The sequence below is a fragment of the Alligator mississippiensis genome, chromosome 1, assembly GCF_030867095.1.
Source record: "Alligator mississippiensis isolate rAllMis1 chromosome 1, rAllMis1, whole genome shotgun sequence".
Taxonomy (NCBI): Eukaryota; Metazoa; Chordata; order Crocodylia; family Alligatoridae; genus Alligator; species Alligator mississippiensis.
This window is the reverse complement of record NC_081824.1, coordinates 479543063-479568116: the sequence shown is the minus strand read 5'-3', so window position 1 is coordinate 479568116 and position 25054 is coordinate 479543063. Positions and strand designations below refer to the sequence as shown.

At 55.5% G+C, this 25054-nt stretch overlaps 1 protein-coding gene across 1 annotated transcript in view; it reads left to right on the top strand.

Annotated features, from left to right (window-relative positions):
• The window catches only part of LOC102572867 (E3 ubiquitin-protein ligase TRIM39), a 31626-nt gene extending 7123 nt beyond the window's left edge, over window positions 1–24503 (top strand). Inside the window, exons 2-6 of the mRNA XM_059724796.1 lie at window positions 12702–13141; window positions 18702–18932; window positions 19690–19712; window positions 19822–19922; window positions 23575–24503. Of these exons, the coding sequence (XP_059580779.1) occupies window positions 12702–13141; window positions 18702–18932; window positions 19690–19712; window positions 19822–19922; window positions 23575–24116 (1337 nt within the window). The 3' untranslated portion in view covers window positions 24117–24503. The remainder of the gene's footprint in view (window positions 1–12701; window positions 13142–18701; window positions 18933–19689; window positions 19713–19821; window positions 19923–23574) is intronic.
• Window positions 24504–25054: the final 551 nt, after the last annotated feature.

Here is a 25054-nt window from a genome sequence, read left to right as displayed (position 1 = left end):
ACGGGAGGCACCCCAGGGAGGCACTCGGAGCCTGGAAGGTGGTCGGGCGCAGGGAGGTGGGCGGCTCAACGCAGGAGCGCCCCCTACTGGCCCGCCACAAGGAGAAGAGTCAGAGCCAGCAGGCATGGACTTGGACCTGCCTGGAGATAAAGGGAAAGAGCCTGGGTCAGTAAAAAGAAAGGAAAAATGTAGTGGGAAGCTGAAGAAAAAGAGGCTGAAGGAGGGACGGGTGAAGGAACCCGAGACAGAAGAGGGGGCAATTGGAAAAGATAGGGGAAGAGCAGAGACCTGCCCGTGGACAGACGAGATACTGAGGAAGGTGGAAGGGAGGAAGGAGCTGGGTTCCTAAGCCCGACTACAATCAAACACCTTGCAAGGGCCACGGCAATGTAGAAAGTGTGTGCGCGTGTGGGGGGAGACACCTGAGAGTTAAGCAATGGGACAGATGAGACATGATACAGGCTTCTCACTGGATAATAGCTGTAATGGCCTTGACTCTGGCACCAGTAAATGTAAGAAGTCTGTACGGGAGGCAGAGATGGGAAATAATGCAGTGAACTTTACAAGTCCTGGGCATGCAAGTGGTGGGCTTGTGGGAGTGCAGGATACCATGGGCGAAACAATTATAAATACTTGGAGAAGCACTGGGGGGTGGAACCATCATGGTAGCGGGGTCCTAATGAGAGTAAAGCCATGGGGGTGGGGATCCTGGGGAGGGAAAGAGGCTTGAAATTCAAAGACCTGCAGGTCTTAGAAGAGGGGAGACTGCAGAAAGCAGTGGTGGAGGTTGAGGGAGTGGATGTTTCATAGTTTCATCGTTTCAGAGTGCTTAGGATCAGAAGGGACCTAAACAGATCATCAGGCCTGACCCCTTGCCACGGGCAGGAATGGGTGCCATGGTCATATCACTCCGGTAAATATATCTGTCCAGACTCCTCTTAAAGACCCCCAAGGTAGGAGAGAGTACCACCTCCCTTTGGAGCCCATATCACAGCCTGACAGCTCTGACTGTAAAGTAATGTCTCCTGATGTTGATGGTTCAACGTAGACAAATGCAGGGTGCTGCACCTGGGGAGAAGGCATCCACAGCACACACACAGGCTGGGGAGTTCCCCTCTTGAGCACAGAGGTGGAAAGGGATCTCGGAGTCATTATTGACTCGAAGATGAACATGAGCTGCCAATGCCAGACAGCAGCCAGCAAGGCCAGTCAGACCTTGTCATGCATCCAAAGGTGCATCTCAAGTCGGTCCAGAGAGGTGATCCTCCCGCTCTGTGCGACTTTGGTCAGGCCGCAGTTGGAGTACTGCATCCAGTACTGGGCGCCGCACTTCAGGAGGGATGTGGCCAGCATGGAGAGGGTGCAGAGGAGGGCTACCTGCTTGGTGAGCGGGCAGCAGGACGGGCCCTACGAGGAGAGACTGAGGGACCTGAACCTGTTTAGCCTCGGCAAGAGGTGATCAGAGGCAGTGGGGAGCACACACAGACCTGCCTGCAGCTGCAGAGGCATAGATGCATATGGTGCTCCCTGCAATCGTCTCTGCTCTCCCACCCCAAAACAAAGGAGAAATGCAGACGTGGTCAGGGCAGGGGGAGCAGGGGCTGCAGCTGTGACAAGGTGGGAGGAGGGGAGGGTGGCCTGTTCACCAGCGGGGAGGGAGCGGGGGCAGTGGGGAACACCTCGGCCAGAAGGCCAAGCACGAGGGGCTGAACCGTCAGGGGCCGCTGTGCAGGGAAGGGGAAAAGGAGGCAGAGGGGTAGGGGCCCCTGGCCAGGCTGCCTGCAAGGCACTGCAGCCCCATCCCAGGGTGGGGGATGCCACAAGCCTCCTCCCCCTCCCCTCAGCCCATGCTGGGACAGGACATGCTCTGCCACCACCTGCACGAATCGGAGCCACCGCACTCCGGCCTGGTCAGGACGGGGACAGCTGGGGCCCTTCCGGCAGGGCTGGTGGGGCCAGGGGTCTGCGGGTCAGGAGTGAGGGGCATCACAGAGGGGACTGTGGGTTGGGAGTGCAGGGGGCACTGGCGGTGCCAGGGGGCTGTGGTCAGGAGAGAGGGGCACTGGCAGGAATGGGGTCAGTGGGTTGGGATTGAGGGGCAGCAGCAAACCTGGGGGGCTGTGGCCTGGCAGTGGGGGGCAACAGCATGGGCAGAGGCAGGGCCACACTTCGGGGCTGGCCACGTAAGCACTCCTTTGAAATGTGTGGGAGGGGTTCGAATACTAACCAATGGTGGGCGATTGATTACTATTCTATAATATTTTAATATTATATAATATTTATATAATGTATTTCCCTCTCATTTTCTTACATAATCTTTTCTTGGCAATGAACTAGGATCTCATTATTGAACTGATAAAAAAGCACCTTTGAGCTTGTGACTTGAGTTGGCCACATTTACCCCTGAACTCACTATCTGGAATCCAGGAAAGGGATGGACCACGAACCTGAGACCCAGAAGGAATAAAGGCAGAGAAGTTTAATCAAAAACTCACTCTTGTCAATCCAAGGCCTGGTACTCACTGTACTTGTTGGCAGGTGAACTGCTCAGCAGCCCCTTTGCCCAGAAACAGAAAAGGAGACAGATGAGAAAGCTGTGTTGTGTTGTGAGCTTCTAGTGCTTCCATGAACACGGAGCAAACTCCTTTGTGTCTACGTTGTGGTTCGGGCACACACAGGGGCAGTTACCGTGCCATGCCAGGTACCGTGGAGGAGGAACGGACATCAAGTTCACACGTTAGCTTTCCTTGCAGGAGTGGGACCACGAGTCCACAGCTTCATTCACAGTTCTGAGAACTCCATTTAGGACATAGAAACTTTGGCCTTCATCCTTAGCAAAATAATCATAGCAGAAAAGCAAAGTACACTGGCTTAGCAAAGGCCTTTCCTGCTACAGGGGCCCACGTCCAGAAGCACGTGCAAGTAACTTTGAACATGACAAAAGTATCCGTGGAAATAACAGAAGTGTGAGACCTCTCCCATCCAATGTTTCCCTTTGGTTGGTCCTCTAGAAAAGCTGTGCTCCATCAGTTCTGCATATTGGGCAGAGTCCTTCATGTTGCCCTTTCTCTGCAAACCCTTTGTCCATGCAGTGATGGCTGGCTGCCTCACAGGGCAGGATCTGGTTCTTAAATCATATTTGCCCCTTCCTTCTTGTATAGAAACCTGTTGCTCCAGGGAGGTGCATCCATGGCTGGGGAATTGTGTCAGTATAGCCTGGGGATATGTATCAGTCTATCTATGCTGGCAGAAATCCCTGGAATAGATCATCCAGTCCACAATACATGTGATATCATGTCTGCAGAATTCCTCCCTGTAACATAAAATGTAGCTGCATCACTTAACAGTTTCCAATAGACAGCTCTCAAGTGCTGGCATTCAAGGTAACCGGTTCTAGTCCTCATCCTTTTTCTCAGCAGTGGTGCTCTGGTGTGGGGTCAGAGGCCTTTCCTGGGTGCAGCAGGTGACTGGAAGACAGCACGACTGGCTAGCTCTGGGCAAGTCGAAACTAGTGCAGCCCCAATCCTGCAGCGCAAAAAAGAAAAAAGAAAGCCTCCGTCCATATTGCTTTATTCCACTCCAACCCAGGGTCTCAGGGGTACTTGGACATTGTTTTTTCTATTTTAAAGCCTGTGTAAATTTTTCTTCTAGGATTCTTCTCCATGACCTTCGTATAAAATCTCCCCTGTTACTGACCTGAGTGTGCAGGAAGATCCCACTGCAAAACCATCTGGATTCTTAACCCCTTCCTTGTATGACTTATGCTACCCATGATCACAGCTTTTGTTCATGGTCAATTGAGTTGTTGAGTCAGTTTATTTAGCTAACCATAGGGTGTGGAGGGATGAAAAGGTTATTGCAGTTTAAGGGACCTTAAACCAATGTAGACTAACTGTGGACAGACAATGCCCAATGCTACAGTGGGCTAACCCAGCTCGTTCTGTGCTAAATCTAGGCCAGACTGAATAAGGAATCAATCTACAGCAACACAGAAAAAAAAGTGTTTACACTTCATTTGTCTGCATCCCCAACCAGGGTAGATGACTGATCTGCCCAACAGTATCCCACACTCCTTAATTCGTGTCCCTGGGGCATTTCTATGGTCTCTGCTCTGACCTCAGCTGCTCCCGGCAGCTGGTGCACACATGATCTGCCCCTTTATAAATCAAGTGAGAAAAGCAAAAGCCATCAGTTTGTGCTGGACCACTCCCATCATGCTTCAGGTTTCCCAGCTGCCCGACCAGCCAACCAGCTGACCAACTGGCTGACCACCCCATCATGCAGAAGCACATCCAGTACTGCCGGCCACTCAAACCACTGGAGGGGCAAGGAGACTGCTGACCTCCTCACTGTGGCATCACCGCTGTGCCAGATAGGCTGAGGCCCTCGGTGACTCAAGGTCTGATGGGACTGTGCCATGAGGGATGAGGCTTCCCAGGTCCAAGCACTCGAGTTATGCTGTCTGATTCTCGCCAGCCATGACTTGATGTTGAATATTTTGTTATAATCAGGAGGTGCCCTGCCCACCAAGTGTTTGTTTGAAGATCTGTCTGGTCGGTTGTCTTTGCGGGTCTCGTATCTCCTCTTGACCCCGTCCATGCAGGAGCCAGATGGAGATAGGTGGACTGACAGTGCGGGTGGACCCGATGCAAGCCAGCTCTCCTGTGCTGTTCTTACGCTTCTGATGGCCTTAAGGCCAGGTCAATAATAGGCCCACGGGGCCAGGCTTACGTATGCTGTGGTGCCTGGATCAGCCTGCCACGAAAACTAAATCAATTCTTGTATTTTTTCCCAACTCAATAAAGTTTGTACTCCACTCTGGGTTGGCACTGATTAATTAATTCTGGTGTCTCCCAAACTAATCCAGCCATCATTCAGGTGTGAGGTACTCCACTCCTTCAATAATCAACTAACAAGAAAAAAAATGAAGACAAACAAACATCCATCAATTTTCTTCACACAACCAGTTCTCCAGCATTTCCTCTGGTGTGGGGTCCTTAAGTCCATGCCCCATTATGAGTCACAGAGTCTGTAACAAAATGACAATTCACTACTAAAGAAAACCAACATGGCAGGGGTTTCACCACGCCTGGGGCCCCAGGGGCCTGTGGCTGCCTGACTCACGTGTGTCGCTCCTGGAGTCCTGGTGCTTCAGTCCACGTGGCGTCTCTCCCTGGCTGGGTTTGGAGGCTGGCTCGAGAGCCCTCTGGGTCTCCAGGCTGGGGAGACAGCACTGCTCCCTCTGGCTTTGGAGCCTCCTGGGTTTTTCCGCAGTAGGGCTCTGCTCTCCCCTTCCCTGCAGCCCCATAACTGTCTCCAGGGGCTCCACTTGCCGTTCTGCTGTTGTCAGCTCCATACCTGGAGGGAAGCTCAGACTGTCTCTGGGCCTTCGTGGGGAGACTTCCCTTTTTTCACTACATGAGGAAAGATCATTCAGGGGAACTTTTGGGGGAGCCACCAGACTGCATGTGCATTACAGTAGAAATGGCTACCCACGGCCATAACGAGGGATCCGGGTTTTCTGTTTCCCATGGAAAAAAATGGAGTAAAATGTGGATTTCTTTCCTTACTGAATTAACATGTGGATTTCGCTTTTTAGCAGAGAAACCTGTGGATTTTGCAGTGAGCCCTCTGCGGCCTGGTAGAGCTTCAGCCTGCAGAGCACTGGGAGGGAGCGGGAGGAGGCGCCATGTGCATGTGCATGTGCATGTGCATGGCCTCCAGGCAGCCAGGAGAGCAGCTCCTGCAGGTACGTGTGGGGCGGGACGGTGGGGAGGTGGAATTGAGGCTGGGTAGGGAAGGAGGGAGGGAGTTGGGCAGGGCAGCAACTGGGGCTGGGATTGGGGCTGGTGCCCAGCTGGGTGTTGTCTGGGGCTTGCGGCCTGGAGCTGCAATGCGTGGCTTCAGAGCCCCAGTGGGGAGTGGGACAGGGCCACAGGTGACCTCTCCAGGGGGTGAGATGGGGCTGGCTCCCCACCATGGTGTAAACTCCCAGAGCACAGGGGGTACAGCTCTGCCCCTCCAGTTCTATGCAAGAAGTGCATGGGCTGCCTGCTGCGGTCCCGGCCATCACCTTGCTGCCCTCCCCCGGGGCCTCTGCAGCATTTTGGGTGTGACCTGGGATGGCAGGGAAGAGCACAGCTGCACAGGAAAGTGGCTTGCCACCATGAGCTCCACAATACTCTGGTGATGCATCCCCAGCATGTGTGGCAGCTTTGAAGGGCACAACCCCATGCTGCTGCCCTCATTGCAGCTGTGCATGCAGGTGACACATCACCAGGGCAGCACCAAGTTTGCTGCCACAAGCAGTTTCTCCACACGACTCTGCTGTTGGCTGCCATGCTGGGTCATGCCCACTGGCCTGCGGAGGCTCTGGGGGAGGGCAGCAGAGTAGGAGCCCAAATCCACAGTGTGCAGCCCATGCCCACTTCCATCTCCACCCATGCACACATGAATAACTGGTGCCTCCCACACCTGGGGTGGGGCACCATGGTGGTGAGCTGTGAACGAGGACTGCCTGCAGCCGCTGGTGGCCGCATCGGCAGCAACGGGGGAGGGGGAGGGGGCAGTGACCACCCACAGAATCTGGCAGTGGCTTCGGCGGCAGCCAATCTCAGGGGGGCACGTGCCCCCCTGGGCACCCCCTACACATCTCCTATGCATGCACAGATCTGTGGGGTGCAAGTCCCCCTGCCCCCCAGGGAGCGCATGCCACAGCAGGGAGCCACCCCCAGTCCACCCGAGCCCGCAGCAGACATCAGGGGAAACCAGGCCCTGCTCTGCCGCAGCAGCCGCCGACCCCTGCCAGAGGCAGGGGGTTACAGTCCTGGGTCTCTGGCCCCATAGCCCTGACAGCTGGGGGACCCTCCAGCAGGGTTGGGGGAGTAGGGGCTGTGGGTCGGGGGCGAGGGGCACTAGCAAGGTTGTGGGGGTGTGGTGGGGGAGCGAGGGGCATGAGCAGCACCCAGGGACTGTCAGTGGGTGCAATGGGCGCCAGCAGGGCCGCGGGCAGGGGGATCTAATTAGATAATTTGTGATTTTTTCTATCAGAGAATTCATGATTTTTTACCAGGGAAAACCAGGATCCCTGCTCATAACCATGAAAGGAGCACAAAGCCAAGCAAAATAGATGATGATCCATCTCGGAAGGAGAACCAGAATTAGGGCAAGGCCAGTGAGGACCCATGAAAGCCTGGTGCTGTTTGGGACATGGGAAGAGGAAATGGCGGCCCCACAATCAATGTCAGATAAGCGCAGGCCCACATGGTTGAGGCTCAGTCACCTGCAGCACCAAGAGATGTTGGCACGAGTCACTCCACTGAAGCCCCTGATGCTCATGTGGCAAGAGTGGTGATGGCCGGAGATTACCAGTACCGTTGAACCCCCACCAGAGATACTCCCCATTGCTCACAACAGGTCTCCCCCACAGCGTAGACCCCAAGTACAGTGCCAGGGGTGGCTGGTCACCACCACATGTTTCTTAACAAAGTGCAAGTGAAAGCACAGCTCCCCAGAGCGATAACTCGTGATGGAGGCCCTGGCCTGACTAAACCCAGCCCCTTCCCAAGGGCATTGTTTGGCCACTGACCTGGCCATTATTCAGACCCAGAATGCTTTAGCTGCAATTCCCAGCTCTGGCATCTTCTGAACCCCACTCCCTGTGCCCACCTATACATACATGGGGGCTAACAACCTCTCCATCCCTTGGGTTCCTGCTGCAATGAAAAGGAAGCGCCTCTGCTAGCTTCTTTTCTAGTTCTGTGCTAAGTGATAGCTTTGGTCACAATTGTGGCATGTTACTCAGCCTGGCAGAGTCCAAGTTTTCCACTTGGGGGGGTTTGAAAGGCGGTGATATGAAGTTATGGGTGCAAAGTTTGTCCTTTTCTAAAAGAAGTCAGAAGAATAGACAGCCAGACAGAGACCACATTTGAGACTGTCTGGGGGGCACTGAAAACCACCCTGGCCTGAGACCAGGAGTCCTGCCACACCTGGCTGCCTAACTGAGAGCAGAACACTTGTACAAGGGGTGCTCTGGGTTTCAGGCTCCTCAGCCCATGGACAGGAACGCAGAACTGGTCCCAGCCACCTGCCGGACTTTGTCAGCAGCCCTTGTGCGTCCCGACAGCTCTGCTTGGGAACACACCAGTTGGGGATGATAAGCAGCAAAGTCCCAGCAGCACCAGGCTCTTCTCAGCAAAACTTGGTTTGGAGGGCTTTACACCTTCCCCAGGGCTGTAGAGTACCCACCCACAGCCCTCCAGCCTGGGATTTTCAAAGAGACAAGGGACCTTGAATCCCAGTGGCTGTTTTGTCAAAATTGAACCCATTGCCCTGAGATAAAGGAGCACCAGCACCTCGCTGCTGAGACCTGGGGGAGGGCGGTGCACAGGTGCGCTTTCACCCTGCTTTAATCACTGCTTCACCCCAAGTTTCAAGCCAACTGCCTGGCAGCACCAGCAGCACTTCTAGTCTGGCAGTGCTGAGGGAGTCAATTCACTTCAAGATCCTTAAAATCTAGGTGATCCCTTTGAAAGTTGTGATTGCACAGGTGTTAGCAACCGTCTTTTCATTTTAATGGGCTTAATGTTCTCCCAACAGGAGCTGGACTTTGTCCTGCAGTGCTGCCGTCTGCAAACAGCTCCTCCTCATGAAGCTCCTCTGTCACAGACCTGCACTTTGCTCTTAACTCATTGCAGTGAAGTTATATTTGAGGTGGCTTCAGTCTGAGACTGCACAATACAGCCCGAGGCCCCAGCACGTTAGTAAAGCTTCTAGATTATTTTTAGTTGGAGAAACAAGTGTGGTGCTCTATATGTAACAATGCACCTCACCCTCTGCACCCCTCTTCTCAAACTTGTAGGTCTGCCCATGCTGGTTGGTGGGAGCTGGTGCCCCTGGCTCAGGGGGCTGGGCTGCTTCCCCCACCTCTCTCCAGCCCGCTCCCTGCCTGGCTGCAGGGCAGAGGGGATGCCACTCCATGTGGGGACATCAGGGCATCTTTGCCATCCCTTGACCAGCCCCATACATGGACCTCTGTTCTGGACAGGTGGGGAGGTGTTTGGAGATGGGGTGGGGAGAGGGGAGAAGCAGGTGAAGGACCAGGGGGAATCCCTAAAACCCTTCCTTCCTTCTCTGGGCACCTGCTGCCTCCGAGTGTGTGGTGGGTGTGAGATCCCTGAGCTTGGTGTGTGACCCAGTGGGTGGCTTGTCCAGCTGCAGAGAGTTGCTCTCTGTCTAGCTCAGGGGACTTTACTGTTTTTGGGCAGAGCACGAGAAACATCCACAACTTCAGCTTGTAAGATATTGGGGTGCCAGGGCAAGATGGCATGGGAGCCATGACAGGCCCAGCCCTTGTTGTGGCAGTGCAGACACAGCCCTTTCCCTGCTGTCTGCCCCGAGGCACACGTGCCAAGCAAAATGCCTTCATGTGCCACACTGGCAGATTGCTAACCCCGATCCAGCTTGTAGGGGCTATCCGCTAGCCCACATTTCACAGAGCTGGGGTTTCATAGTTTCACAGTTGGTCGGATCAGAAGGGACCTGAGTAGATCATCAAGTCCGACCCCCTGCCATGGCAGGAAAAAGTACTGGGGTCAAACGACCCCAGCAAGGTGTTCGTCTAACTGGGGTGCTCCTGGGCTGATAACAAATGCCTTTGGGTCCAGGGCATCACAGCTGGCAGAGGTCCCATAAGGTGAGGACAGATGTGCAGGGCTTGACAGGGGAGAAATGGATGTAACAGCCCTTTAACAGGCTGGTTCCTGCCCAATGGCTTGAGGTCCAGGCTCACTTCCCTTGTCTGGGTGCTGGACCCAGCTCTCTGTAATGCCTGGGAAAGCTGATGGACCCCGTTAGTGTCAAGATGGGTCTAAGGGACTGTGTGGGGTTTCAGTACATAGGGAGCAAGAAGGCAGCGCAGGGTGACATAGGGCCACTACAGGATGGTCTAGGACAACTCAGGATGGATAAAGCAGAGCTTTTAAATGACTTCTTTGCATCTGTGTTCCTGGACATGGATACAGACATGCTTCCCAATAATTCTTTAGTCTGGCATGAGAGAAATGCCACTCCACCTACAGTTCGGACTGACCTAGTGAAGGGGCACTTGGAGGGGTTGGATGTATTTATGATGGCGGGCCCCGATGATCTTCACCCAAGGGTACTAAAAGAATTGTCCGGTGTATTAGTGAAACCACTGGCACAACTGTTTGAGAACTTGTGGCACTCAGGACAGGTGCCAGAAGACTGGAAATGGGCCAATGTGGTCCCTATTTTCAAGAAGGGGAGGAAGGAGGACCTGGGGAATTATAGGCCGGTTAGCCTCACCTCTATTCTTAGCAAGACCTTAGAAAAAATCATAAAGGATCACATTTGTTGGGAGACAGCGGGTAATACAATACTAAGGGGCTCCTGTCCTGGGCCTCTGGCCCCATAGCCCTGGCAGCTGGGTGCCCCCTCCAGCAGGGCTGGGGGAGCAGGGGCTGTGGGTGGGGGTGAGGGGCACCAGGAAGGCTGTGGGGGCTGTGGTGGGGGAGTGAGAGGCATGACCAGCACCCAGGGATGGTCAGTGGGGAGTAATGGGCACCAGCAGGGTCGGGGGAGGGACTTGGGGGAGGCATTTATCAGAGAATTTGTGATTTCTTATCAGAGAATTTGTGATTTTTTACCAGGGAAAACCAGATTGCTGGTCATAACCATGAAAGGAGCACAAAGCCAAAGCAAAATAGATGCTGATCAGTCTCAGAAGGAGAACCAGAATTAGGGCAAGGCCAGTGAGGACCCATGAAAGCCTGCTGCTGTTTGGGACATGGGAAGAGGAAATGGCACCCCCACAATCGACGTTAAGGGGAAACCAGCGTGGGTTTATAGCAGACAGATCCTGCCTGACTAACCTGGCCTCTTTTTATGATCAGGTCACACAAAGTGCTTAGATGCAGGAGTGGAGATAGATAGTGGACTGTAAACAGGCTTTCGACACAGTGTCGCACCCAGTTCTCACAAGCAAACTGAGTAGCTGTGATGTGGATTTTTTCACAGTACAGTGAGTGAAAAACTGTCTTATGGGACGCAGCCAGAGAGTGGTGGTGGATGGGGAGGTTTCTCCCTGGAGAGATGTGGGCAGTGGTGTTCCCCAGGGCCCATTGCTTGGACCAGTGCTGTTCAATATCTTCCTCAGTGATTTGGATGAGGAGGTGAAAGCACTGTCCAAATTCACAGATGACACCAAACCGTACCCCATGTACAGTAAACACAGTGGAGGGCAGGGAGTGAATCCAGGCGGATCCGGACAGACTGGGGAAGTGGGCAGATCAGGATAGGATGCAGTTTAACAAGGATAAGTGCAAGGTGCTGCACCTGGGGAGAAATACTCTCCAAGACAGCGATAGACTGGGAAGAGCCATGGGAAGGGATCTCAGAGTCTTGGTCCATGGAAAAATGAACATGTGTCACCAATGTGACGAGGTAATAAGTAAGGCTAACCACACTCTTCCTTGCATTAGTAGGTGCATCACAAGCTGGTCCAGGGAGGTGATACTTCTGCCCTATGTGGCACTGGTCAGGGCACAGCTGGAGTACTGCATCCAGTTCTGGGCGCTGCACTTCACGAGGGCTGTGGACAACCTTGAGAGGGCTCAGAGAAGGGCTACTTGCTTGCCTAGGGCCTGCGGGTAAGATCTGCAGGCCCTCAGCCTGAACCCATTGAAGAGATTCAGGTCCCTATGAAGACAGACTGAGGGACCTGAATCTCTTCAACCTCCGGAAGAAAAGGTTGAGAGGCGATCTTGTGGCTGTCTACAAACTCATCGTGGGGGTGGGGGGTCAGCAGGGAATAGGGGATACTCTGTTTCCTACGACACCCCTCGGGGTTACTAGTAATAACAGCCACAAACTAAAGGAGAGTAGATTTAGACTGGGCATAAGGAAGAAATTCTTTATCGAGGGTTGCCAAAATATGGAACGGGCTCCCAAGGGAGGTGGTGCTCTCCCCTACCTTGGAGGTGTTCAGGAAAACATTAGACAGGCACCTAGCTGAGGTTGTTTAACCCCAGCTCTCTTTCTTGCCTAGAGCAGGGGGTCGCACTCGATGATCTGCAAGATCCCTTCTGGCCCTAGAAATCTATGACATCTCTGAGGTGTTCAAGAAAAAAGAAGGAGCTCCCTGTGTCACAGGCCTGATGAGAACCTGTGACCATCTCGTGTCCTTGTTAGTCCTAAGCATTGCCCCCAAAGCTGTCGTCCTCTCCGTGCAGAACAGCACGCAGCTGGCCTGGCACAGGTGGGACTTAAGGGGTGGGAATTAGAGCAGCAGCTGGGAAATTCATGTTTTGAGTCACTGGTTGCAACATGAAAAAATAAATTAAAATTTTAAAAATCCTGCACCGTGGTGAAGGCACGCTGCAGAGTGCACTGATGGGGTGCACTGTTTCCTACGTGTTTGTGTGTTGGGGTGGTTTCTCACCTCTGCCCCCCCCCCACCTGTGAACAACCTGTCTCACCAGCCTTTCTAATCTCTGCTTCTATTGTTCCCTTGTCCTCATCCCTCCTTTCTCTCCACTCAGGTTAATTCTTCCTTTACTTTCCCTTTGCCCCTTTGGCCCCTCCTGCTGCGCTCAGGTAGGCACCACCCAGGACGAGCCCAGCCTGCACAGAGCAGGAAGAACAATCAGCAGAAGACGGGCCGTGCAGCCTCAGACCTCCAGGACAGGACATGGCTGAAGAGGCCGTCTGCTCCATCTGCCTGGAGCTCTTGACAGAGCCGGTGACCATAGGGTGTGGGCACAACTTCTGCCGAGCCTGCATCACCCGATACTGTGAGGACGCTGTCCGTGGCTCAGGCAACGCCATCCCCTGTCCCAGCTGCAGAGCACAGTTCCAGATTGGGAGCTTCCAGCTCAACACTCAGCTCAGAAACCTGGTGGAGAAGATTAAAGAGCAGAGTCTGAAACCAGGAAAGGAGAAGATTGCCACTCAATGCTTGGAGCACGAGGAGAAACTCAAGCTCTTCTGTGAGGAGGATGGGGAAGCCATCTGTGTGATCTGCAGGGAGTCCCAGGCTCACCGGGGTCACACAGTGCTGCCCATCCAGGAGGCGGCCAACGATTACCAGGTAGGTGACACCACTGACCTGAGAGATCCCATTGCACAGACACACACTTACCTGCCAGGAGAGATACCATGATAGGTTTCAGCCCAGGTGGCTGTACCTGCCGGGCAAGGGCAATCCCCTTCTCCCTGGCTGTGAACGACTTACTGTAGTTGAGCTGAATGTCTATCGCTTGCACTGCAGGGAAGGTGACCTCTGAGAGTCTGCAAATGCCTCCCAGTGCAAGGATCTTGGCTACAAAACTTATGTTCATAGGGTATAGATCTTGGCCCTCCCTTTAGCCTGTTCCTTTGGCCATTTGGTGAAGTGAAATTAGTGGGCATCTGAACTCCAAGGCCTCTAGGCTTGTGGCTTGCACATAGGATGGCTGCCATGGATTTGGCAGTACCTGAAGCCCTGATCTGAAGGGTCTGCAAGGGAGGGTATTTGCTGGTGGTAGTGCAGCACAGACAGGAATGATTGAGCTCTGCTTAGTTGATAGAATTCAAAACTGATTTGGTCCAAGAGATAAAATTTATGTATCTATATCGATATCGATAGATATAGATATCTATATCTCTATATATATTGTTTAGTGCAAGGTGTGGAGAAATCACACCCCTCCCCATACCCACCCTCAGTAAATTGATCAGTAAATTGGGGGAGAGACCTCTTCTTGTCACTGGACCAAGCTCTGGGCACCCACAATTCCCTGGGTGTCGATGTGAGGAGCTAACCAGAAATCTAGTGAGGAACTTGGATTGAAGTGCTCTAGTCGCGTATCAAGAGGCTAACCAGCCTAGAGTGATTCGCTCAAGGAGGGTTTTCTTTCTCTATGCTGCTGTTTGTATCCCTTTCTCACCTATCCCTCTTTACTAAATAAATCTACCTGTATTAGCCTGCCCTGCTGTGTGTGCTTCAGAAGGAAGGGACCATCCATGTTAGATCACTTTGCTAGGCTTGCTAAGGTGGTCTTGGCTGTTTTACTTTCCTCCTGTAGGAAGAAAGCACCCCCAAATCCCATGGTGGTTTAAGCAACCCCAAGGTCTGCAGGGTCTGTGTACCCAGGGCGGCACAGAGCCCTGCCAAAGACCCGAGTCCAGGCGGTGGCAGTGGTTACCCCAGGCTTGCGACTGAGCTCCAGGAAGGGGGTTGGCTGCACGTAGGCACCCCAAGGGAGACACTCAGAGTTTGGTTTTTGATCAGGCCAGTGAGGTGGGTGGGTCAGTGCAGGAACACCCAAAACTGGCCCACCGCACAAGGTGTGTGTTGGGGGTAGATGATTTTAAGCCTTGGTAGCTAAGCGGGCACAATCCGTAGTGTAGGTGCAGCCACACCCTGCTCAGGGGGCTTCGTGCAGGTGACGGGCACGGGGACTCCATTTACCCCATGGCACTAGCCATTTCAGTGGTGAGCACTTGTGTGGAGGTGTAACAGGACGTGCCCGAGGGCAGCTGTGACACCCTGTGGTGGCCACCTTAGTCCTGCCCTGCTCTCGCTCCAGCCCCTCAGGGTCTCACCTGCCGCCTCACTTGCTGCACCACGGTGCTGAAGGCAATGAGCGGAGGCTGCCCGCAGGGCCTGGGGAGCTTTGGCTGCTCTCTTTCTGTATTTGGTTCTTCTCTCGGACTCACACCTGATTTGGGTCCGGGCCGCACTGCCCACAGTCCCTGGGCTTTGAGACTGAAACCCAACTAGCCCTAAACACCTCCAGGGCTAAATTCATGGCCTCTGCCCTCCCCTACAGACACACCTGTGCCTCATGGGTGTTATTATTTCAATTTCCTTTACCTCTGCCCCTTGGCCTTCACCCACCTTTATTCTGACCACAGGCCTCCAGTTCTTGGCCAACTTTCTTGCCCTCAGCCCTCCCTGTGTCAAGTTCCCTGGGCCCCTTGGCCCTGTCCTGCAGTGTGTCCCAGGCCCTGGGATCCCTGACCCTGGAGTAACTTCCCCTTTTAGGGTAACCCCTGACCCTGTAACCCGGCTCATTGCCCTGAGTCCTTGGCTCTGCAGGGCTCTTGTCTCCTGCCTCTAGAGAGTGTCCCTCAGGCACCGCTGTGGCCTCCTTTCTGCCTCTGACAGCAACACCTCACCCCCCAGTGCTCTGCCAGCTGCAGATCCCCGCCAGGTCCCAGCCACCTCCTACCCCCAGGTTCCTGCCTCTCCTGCAGATCCTCAGCTACGTGGCTGCTTCGGGCCCGCTCTCTTATATCTCAGATCTGCAGCAGTCCCACCTGCAGAGCTAGCCAGGACCAAATGGACCTTTCTGGCCCAGGAGCCAGGCTTGTCATGGGCTGGGGCTCTGGCCTCTCTGGTCACACAGCTCAGCCCTCAGCCTCTTCTCACCGGCTGCACCCCAGCCCCTGAGCCACAGCCACTGCCTGCTCCCTGCTGCCCCCTCATCCCTCCTGGGTGCCCCTGGGTGCATGTTGTTCTGCAGCTGGCCTTTGCCCTGCCGCCTACCTCGGTGCAGCCCTCCGGTGCTGCCTCCCGACCTCTTAAGTAGCAGGGATTAGAGGTCCCTGCTCCAGGAGGCATCGCTGCTTCCTTCTCAGCTGTGGTGCTGCTTTACTGTACGCTGGAACCGGCACCGGAGTACGGTGTTTGTGCTTGGGAAGTCCTTCGTTAAACCAGCTGTTCTGCTGTTTCTATCTCCCCCCCCACAACCGGGGTTTCCAAACCAGATTGTGTCAGACTAATCTGAGATGCACCTCTGATAACATAACACACTGAACAGGGCAATGCAGAGGGCTGATAGTATTTTCTCCATACAATACAGCTGATAGTATGACACACAGCTCATTTCTGAATGGCAGAATAAAGATAAAAGATCGTTTCCTGTAACAGGTAACAGAGGAGCAGCCTGGGAGCAGAAACTGCTCCCTCTTCTGCTCCAGTGCAGATCTGACTTTCACTTTTGATCAGCAGAAACTCTTCTTACCACATTTCTCACATATAATGCACACTACAATTTCCAGCAGCTAGTTTTGAGAGGAAAGGCTGTGTTGTATGTGAAAAGTATGGTAACTTTCTAGATGAAATGAAGTGTTTCATTGGGGTATAACTGGCCAAACTGGAGGGGACGGGTCATTGCTGCGCTGTGCGGTAGGTCAGGAGCTGTCTCGGAGGCAGACGGCAGCATGTTCTGTGCAGATGGGAACGATGTGGCTGGAGCAGGAGGCGCCGGGAGGGCCCTGGGGTGTGCAAGGCAGGGGACTAATCCTGTTCAACAATCCTGTCTGTGACCTTGTTACTGGACTCGAACTGGGCTCATAAAATCTCTGGCTGACACTAAGTTGGAAGGTATTGCATGTGGGCCCAGATCCACACTGAATGGCTGCAGGACTGCCGAGGTTTAAGGAATCAGTCTCCATGCTGGAAAGGTTTTGGTTGATCGTAGACCATGGATGCCAGAGCCTCCAAATCCACATTACTCCACAGTTAGGAATGCTTTTCTCTCCCTTTCCCAGAAAAAAAAAAAAAAAAAAACAAAAACAAAATTTCCTCTGGACTACAGTCCTCTAGACTATAAACAAGCACTCACAGTATGAATTAACTGACCGGTCCCAGGTGTCTCAAATACTGTATTTCAGCCCAAGAAGGGGCAGCACAGAGGGTGCTTGTGTGGGGTGCTGCAGGTCAAAGCAAGTGAAGGGCTGTGGGGGTAAGGGGGGACAAAGCATCCTCTGGTAGGAGCATGCGGCAGCCACCACCTCTCTTGTCCACGTCTCCACTTCCAGTTCCCTCACATCTCAGCAACTGGAATTTGCTGGTGCTGGAGGGCAATGTTCCACCATTTTCTTTTGCTGCTAAATAACAGAAGGTTTTTTCCTGCTCCTTACGTGTGTCTGCAGAGCAGCACGGAGGTGACTTCTCCCTCACAGCAGAGTTTCAGCTGCGTCTTGTACGCGGTGCCAGAGCCCCTGAGCCAGAGCCTGCAAAGAGGGTTCGAGAGGAGCGGGGATGGGCGCTGCCCTGGGCACGGTCCTGGCCAGTGACTGCTGGGTTTCTGGTCCCGGGGCCCCAGAGCCCCACACACGGCTGCTTCTGCTGCTTGCTTTCCTTGCACATTTACTGATCCCGTATGAAGCCCTCCTTGTCCCAGCGTGTGTCAGGGTCAGGAATAAGGACCTGATGGTTCTCCTGCCAGGTGAAGCTCCAGCGAGTCCTGGATCCTCTGAGGAAGGCGATGGAGAGGGCCCTGGCGATGGAGTCCAAGGAGAAGGACAGCACCGCGGCGTGGAAGGCAGGTGCCAGTTTGTGTCCTCAAGAGCTCATCCCCATGCAGAGCTGGCAGTGCGGGGTGGGGGCAGCTGTAAGATCTGCCCCCTCAGGGGCGGTGTGCCATGGAGGGAGCTCTTCCTAGACATCAGGGGGATGCTGCGGTCTGGGGGAGAGCTGGGACCAGACTGGGCTGAGGTGCTGGCAGCTTAACCCCTTCCTTGCCACTCTTCCAGGGGAGTATAAAGTCACTGCTCCTGGCCTGGATGACATACTTTACCTCCCATAAAATGGGCCACACTCTGCAAGCTGGAGCCGTGTTTGCTCCCAGAGCTGCTGCAGTTTCTGCACACCCTGAAGCCCATGTCTCTGTCTTTGCCAGCTGTCCCAGGGCTCTGGGCACCGCAGTAGGATTTCCATCACATAAGTGTTTCGGTTTCTGTGAGACTCTTCTAGCAGTTCTCTAAAGTCTAAAAGCCTCCTATCACGATGGGCATCACTGAGCCAGAAGAGGACTGGTGCAGAGCCCTTCCTGCGGTGCCCTGGGGCAGGGCAGGCTGGGCACTCTGCATTACCCTGCCCTGTGGGGAACGGGAGCCCTGTGCTCTTTCACCCGCGGTGCCCCCGCATGAAGGGAAAGGGGCTCTGGAGTTTGCTGTTCCCCATCCCAGGGCCAAGGGGGAGGCAGTGCTTGTTGCCCTGCCCTGGGCCCATGGACAGGGGCTTCAAGGCTCCCCAGCCTGGGGCAGCTCTCACAGGGGCAGAGGTAATGGTTTGTGGGACTGGTGTGGGCTCGTTCTTCAGCCCTGCAGTCCCTTCCTCACGTGTCTCTTGTTATGTCCTGTGCTTTTCCTGGTTCTTGGGCTGTCACTTTAGGATATTGCACTTTCCCCACCCTGGAAGGGAGCAAGCCACTGGCAGAGGAGCCTGTGTCCTATGTAGAGAGTTCCTGTTGGTGAAGGGGGCTCTCTTGGGGTCCTTCCCATCCATCTCCCTTGGCCAACACAGGCTTGAAGTTCTTTGCATGGAGCACCTCCTGCATTCCCGACCCAGGGACAGCCCCAGGCCTAGTACAAAAGCACCGACATCAACAGCTCAGCCAGAGATGATCCATGGCCCACTGGGTTTTGCTCCAAGCCCCAGGGCCTTTGCAGAAGCCCTAGATCCTAAATCTCTGCCTTGGATATCAGCCGTTTTGCTATGGGGTGAAAGTATTGTGTGATGCTTTCTCTAGATAGTGCATCACTATATCTAATGTGTGTATTATATATCTGGTGAGAGTATAGCTAGTGACAAAGGGCTGCACACACTGACTTCATGCCTTCCCTCTGCCAATGCAAAGTTGAAAGTGGAGATCGCAGCTCACACTTGTTTTTGCTGCTTGTTCTGGAAGAACAAGGTAAAGCAACAGAGAGAGGGAATCAAGTCTGAGTGCGAGAAGCTGCGTCACTTTGTGAGCGAGGAGGAGCAGCGGCTTCTGCAGAGACTGGAGGAGGAGGAGAGGGAGACTCTGCGGAGCCTGGAGGCGAACGTAGCCCAACTCTCCTGGCAAAGCTCCTCTCTGCGCAGGCTGATCTCGGAGATAGAGGAGAAGAGCCGGCAGACACCTGCTGAGCTGCTGAAGGTGAGCGTGTGCTACTGATCCGGCCCCTCAATGCTGCTGCCGTCTGGCACAAAGCAGCCCTCGGCCTGGACCCCAGAACTGGTAGAAACTGAGCCAAGACTCAGACAAGAGTTTCCATCATCCCAGAGATCTACCAGTTTGTACTGGGAGGAAATTATGATTTGGGAGAAGTGCCAAGTTATTGAAATGAAGTCTGCCTACAGAAATGAAAAATAAGGGATTGACTTTAAAGTCAGTGTGCCTTTGGGCCAAGCCCAGCACATACCCACAAGTGGTATCACATCAGTTGGACCTGGCTTGCCCAATATCTGTATAGACTGGGCACTTCAGGAAGGCTTTTTTGGACCTTTTATCTGATAGCTGGTTGATTAAAGCCCCCAAAGACTTACTGGACCATGTGATCTAGAGAGATGCTGTGGAGCTGGGTGCACCTAATGTGCTGCCTCTTCCAGTAAAACACAGTTTATTTGGTTTTCTCATGTCTGTCAGCAGCTGAAAGAACAAGTCAGGAAATCTGGAGGTAGCTGAGAAAATGTTCAGAACAAAGTAATGCTGAGACAGAGGCGACAGCAGAGAAATGGCTCATCCCCCTTGGCTGCATCCAAGTGCACCAGGCAGAGGCAGACTTAAGGATTTTCACACAATGAAAAAAATGATGCCCATAGAACAGACAAGTCATAAACTCACTAAATGTTGGCACAGATGGTTTCACCCAGCAAGGGAATATTCACTTTTACCCACCTTTTTCCCTTTCTAGGATGTGAAAAGGACCTTGGACAGGTGTGTATCTTCCCCTTCCCCCTCCCAGTACTTTCCTGCTTGGGCTGTGGCAGGAATATCCATGTGGAAGAGCTGGGCTGAGTGATGATGGGGGATATGTTCCTCTTAGGAGCAAGGATGTGAAGCTTCAGGAAGCAAAAGCTGTTTCCACAGAGCTGAAGACCTCGTGCAGCATCCCAGGGATGGTGGAAATGCTAAGGAAATTCACAGGTACATCGCTGTGTATGTCAGGTCGTTGGCAGCAGCAAGAGCCGTGTTGAGTGCACTGGGGGATGTAGCACACACAGCACAGGGGATGTGACTGCTGTGTTGGCAGAGAGCCTCTGCAGTCTTGCAGCGGTCTCCTCGGCCCAGGTCTGAGGGCCTCTAGATTGGCAGGGGGAAAAGTCCCATTGTAATTTCCACGCAGGGCACGGCTGGGTCACTCCAGTGGGGACAGGGGAAATTTCAAACAGGGGAATGGTCAAACAGGTGGATCCCTGTTCCTGCTGTGGGAGAGAGGAGGTAATGCCAGGATCAGGGCTGGACAGCAAAGTGCTGGTGCTCTGAGATTATCCTCTTCCATGTGCCCCAGGCCCAGTTGCTGCCACTCGATCTCCTGGTTAAATCTCTGGGTTAATCTCTAGGATCCCGTGGCTGTCAATTCAAGGTGAAGACTGAAGTGAAATCTGGGCCTCTCCAAGCAATGGGGAAGGTCTCATGGTGTCCAACAGCCTGCAGTCCCTGGGCCCTGCAGTGTGGTGCAGCCTGCAGTGCCCAAGGGAGGTGGGCACCACCACTGGGATACCCTTGGTGCCATCCTGCCCATTCCCAGGGCTGGGCACAGGCCCCGAGTGCAGGCGTATGAGGCAGGAAGAGGCTGTTTGTTCCCTGCTCTCCATTCCCAGCTCCTTTCCAGCTATGTTTGGCCCCTACAGCATGATCCTCCAGGCTTCCTCTTCCAGCCCCATGGCCAGGCCATCTCTCCCTGCCTGCTGCTTGCTACTCCCCACATCTTGGGGCTTTCTGCCCTGCACACACTCCCTGCCCTGGATGCAGCTCAGTCCCTGCCCTGCCACTTCCCTGAATTCAGATCCTAGGGAAACGTCTCTCCTGCCTCAGGCATCTCTTACAATGCCTTCAGGCTTTCAGACCCAACCTCTCTCATGTCAGCTCTGGCTCCAAAGTGGGGCACAACGGTCCCTCCCCTGAGGCAGCAGGAAGGGCAGGTGGCCCAGACGTCAGCCTCAGCCAGGCCTGGCCTTGCCCTGGGAGTGCAGACAGGCGCCCGCAGCCCCCAGCCCCCTCCTGGCACCAACGAACACAGACCCAACTGGCAGGTCCCAGCCTGGTCTCTGCAGCTGTTTCCTGCCCATGATGGTGCAAAGCAGCAGCCAGTGCAGTCCTGCCCACACAGAGCTGCAGCCCAGAGCTGGTTTCACCCAGGACTGGGTTTGGGAAAGTCAATGCATCTGTTCTTAAAGGGGCTTTGATGCCCCAGCTCAGTCTGTGGTGTGAAGAGGGCCTGAGGCTTTCCTGAACGGGTCAGGCTTGGAAGGGAAATCTGGGGTGTCTCACTTATCTTGCCCAGAGCTGTCACCTTCCCCATGTGGGTCAGATGAGCCTGGAGTCAGGCTGAGTGTGGGGAGAGCCTGGCCTGGGACAGTCTGCATCCAGAGTGGGGTGTAAGATTTCCAGCCCTGCAGGGACCCCCGGCCCTGTCTGAACCTGCCCCAGGATGAATGATTACTGAGAGTGAGGACAGTGGGGCTCTGGGCCAAGCTCTGGGTGCACTGTGTGGTAAGAGCAGATGTGCACAGATCTCAAGCCCCTGGGGGACACTGGGAGGGGAGTCCCACAGAATCACAGAGTTATAGCAAGAAGGACCAGAACAGTCCAGTAAGATCACTGAGTCCAGCCCCTGCCATGGGCAAGAGGCAATTGGGCTCAAATGAGCTCCAAGATGTCCTTGTCCAGCCTCCTCTTGAACACCTCCAGGGATGGCCATTGTACAACCTCTGCTGGGAGTGTGCTCCACATCGTAGTTACCTTTACAGAAACAAAGTTTTTCTTGATCCTAAATTTTTCACAGCTACCTTGTGCCCATTGGACCTTGCCCTCCCGAGGGGTGACTTGCATGCACAATCCCAGCCTGTCCCCATCCCTTGTGGGTCAGATGAGCCTAGACCAGACTGACCATGGGGAGGGCCTGCACTGGGCCAGTCTGCACCCAGATCAGGGTGCGAGATCTCTCACCCTGCAGGGATCCCCCAGCCCTGCCCTGATCCTGCCTGGTTGTTGAGAGTGAGCAGGGGCTGCGGGGTGCGGGGGGTGGAGAGCACACACGTTCCCTGGGGATGTGAGCCAGTCCCTGCCAGCTCTGTATATGCTGGGGGTGCCTGGGCATGGCAGTAGGGGAGCTGTGCAGCTCACAACAGGGGACAAATCCCTCTGGCAAGAGCAGTCAGACTGGAGCCGTCTCTGTTTTCAGCCTGGGTGTTGGGTGGGAGCAGGGCCGATGTCCTCAAGTGGGCAAATGTCACAGCAGGTCTGGGGACAGAGCAGGGGGAAGGTGCATTCACACTGGTGCTCTGAACAGACCCCATCCCAGGCTGCTCGTCCTCCCCAGCCTGCCCTTGCACAAGTGCTGCACGAGTGTCCTGTGGTTTCCCAGGGCTGCATTTCCCCAGGCCCCAAGTGGCCCCGGAGCCAAGGTCCTGTTGGGAGCCATTGGGATTTCTGCTCCTGGGTCACTGCGTTGTGTTTGGAAACTGCATCGGGATGTGCAGCTTCTGGCACAATGGAGGCTGGCCAGTGCGGCAACTGGGCCACGGGACTGGGATTGTGCAATGCTATGGGGCAGATGGCCCCGGTCCCAGCAGTGTCCCAGGTCCTGTGTACACGGGGTGTCCTTGTCCCAGTGCAGTTCCTCCGGTGGAGACCCCCAGAGCAGACACACGGTGGGGGGGCTGGGACATGTCTCTTGTGCAGCTGAGCCCAGAAGTTTGGGGCAGTCAGTAGGGAAATGCCCCCTCCTCGCTCAACTGCCCAGACTCGCCAGCAATGGGCCCTGTTCTGCGGTGCTTAGTGCCCCTGTCAGTGCTCCCCCTGCCCTTCCCTCCCCTCCCCACCCCGTGAGCCCAGCCCCATGCACGGCCCTGCCCTGGGCTGGGCTCTGGGGAGGCGCTGGCTGTGGGGTGCCCTGGCTGCAGTCCTGTGCCCACAGGGCTGGGGCATGGGGGTCCCCGCTGGGGCAGAGCAGCCCAGCCTGGGGTGGCAGGGGCAGCACCCACCTGCTGTCGGCAGCACACCCAGTGACCCCGGCCCAGAGCACAGAGACCCCCGGGCCCTGCCCCCTGCCCCCCTGCCACCCCTTCCCCCGGGCAGGCTGCTCTGCTGGGCCCCTCTGCTCCCTGCTGTCTCCCAGCCCGGCCCCCTCCCTGCAGCCTCCCTGCCGCCCCCCTCGCCCCCTTCCCAGCAGCGCCCGCGACACCAGCGCAGGGGTTTGGAGCCCACTCCTCTTGCCCCCCAGGCAGAGCAGCCCCGCTGGGTGTGGGAGAGGGGCAGGGCAGGGACATGCTGGGATTACATCATTGCATGCCCCTCACCCTCCCGCGGCCTGCCTGTCTCCCACCCCATGTCCCTCCCCCATCGTGGCTCCAGCGCCCAGGCCAGGAATGCCCCGGGGATGGAGGGGCTGGTAGGGACCTCCTGTTTTCCTGTCCCCCCATTTCCTGTCCCCCCATTTCCTGTCCCCCCCATTTCCCTGTGGGGCGACGGTGGTTTCCCAGCAGGGACCGACCCGCAAGTCCTGGGACGCAGCGAATTCCCCATGATCGCAGGGACCGCCTGCCCCGGCCCTGACCCGTGACTCTCTCCCCAGTGGACGTGACTCTGGACCCAGGGACGGCTCATCCCAAACTCATCCTGTCTGAGGATCGGAAATGTGTGAGACACAGACTCAACCTATTCTTTCAGTTCTACATCCTCGAGAGATTTGACCCTTGTGTCTGTGTCCTGGGCTCGGAGGGGATCACGGGCGGGAGGCACTACTGGGAGGTGGAGGTGGGAGACAAGATGTGCTGGGCCCTGGGCGTGTGCAGGGAGTCTGTGCGCAGGAAGGGGGATGTCACACTGTCACCTGGCGATGGATACTGGGTTGTGCGGCTGTGGGACAGGGGATACAAGGCCCTCACCTCCACCTCGACCCCCCTCCCCGTGCGCATGCGGCCCAGGCGGGTGGGGGTTTTCGTGGACTACGAGGGGGGCGAGGTCTCATTTTACAACGTGACCGACCGGTCCCATCTCTTCACTTTCACTGACACCTTCTTCGGGACCCTGCGCCCTTTCTTCTGTCCCGGTCCCAATCCTGGGGGCATCAACGCGGCTCCCCTGACCCTGTGCCCGGTCCCAGCCCAGCCCTGAGGGAATCCCTGTCCCTGCCATGACCCGCGGGGGGCACAGACTGTCCCCTCCCCGCGCCCCGACTGCCACCCCTCGGTGCCCCCGGGGTGGGGACAGGGCTGGGGTCTCCATCACAGCACCTGCTTCATGTCCCAGTCCCCCCACGCACAGCCTGGGAGGGACCGGCTCCAAGCTCTCCTCCTTCATGTCCAGATCCCTGCCGTCCCCGTGGTTTGTCACTTGGGACTTTGCTTTCCTCTCCCAGCACTGTCCTCCCGCCTCTCCTCTCCTCCCCTCCCTCCACGCCCAGTCCTTTGCTCTCTGCCCCTCCTGCCATAGCGTGTGAGCAGGTGAGCGCGTGCTCGTGAAAGCTGATGCGTCTCCGAGTCCGTGAGCCCAGCGGTGCTCAAGCTTTCTGTGCGCGAGTGCAGGGCCCCGCACCACATCTAGGGCCACACGTGCGGTTGGACTGCACAGGCGGACCCGGACCCCGTGCACGTACATGACGGCTCAGTGCCCCGGGTACAGGGGTGCTTGGGTGGCAGGGTGTGGGGGCAGCATCCCTAGCAGGGACAGCCTGCTGGAGCCGGGGCAGAGCCACGATCCCCTGCGTGCGTGCTGTTGTGTCTTATTGTGCTTGCTTGCACTGCCCCTTCCAGGCCAAGGCCCCCGTGGTCAGCATTGCAGGGTTCAGTTGCTTGTGGCAGTTTTGTGGCACTGGTGACTCCATTTTCGCTGCCACGAGGAGCCGGTGGGCATTTGGTTCCTCTCACGCACCAGGACTGGGTGTAATAAATGACTGCTAGTTCAACACTGGAGTGAGCAGAGTGTTGTTGCTGAACTCACAACTAATCACGTGCCCTGCCCGGAGCGTGCAGGCTACAGACCATGGCTCTGCGCTGGCTCCGGAGCAAGCCGCCCGTCCCCCGTGCCCAGCACCTCTGGAGCAGCCCCTGCGC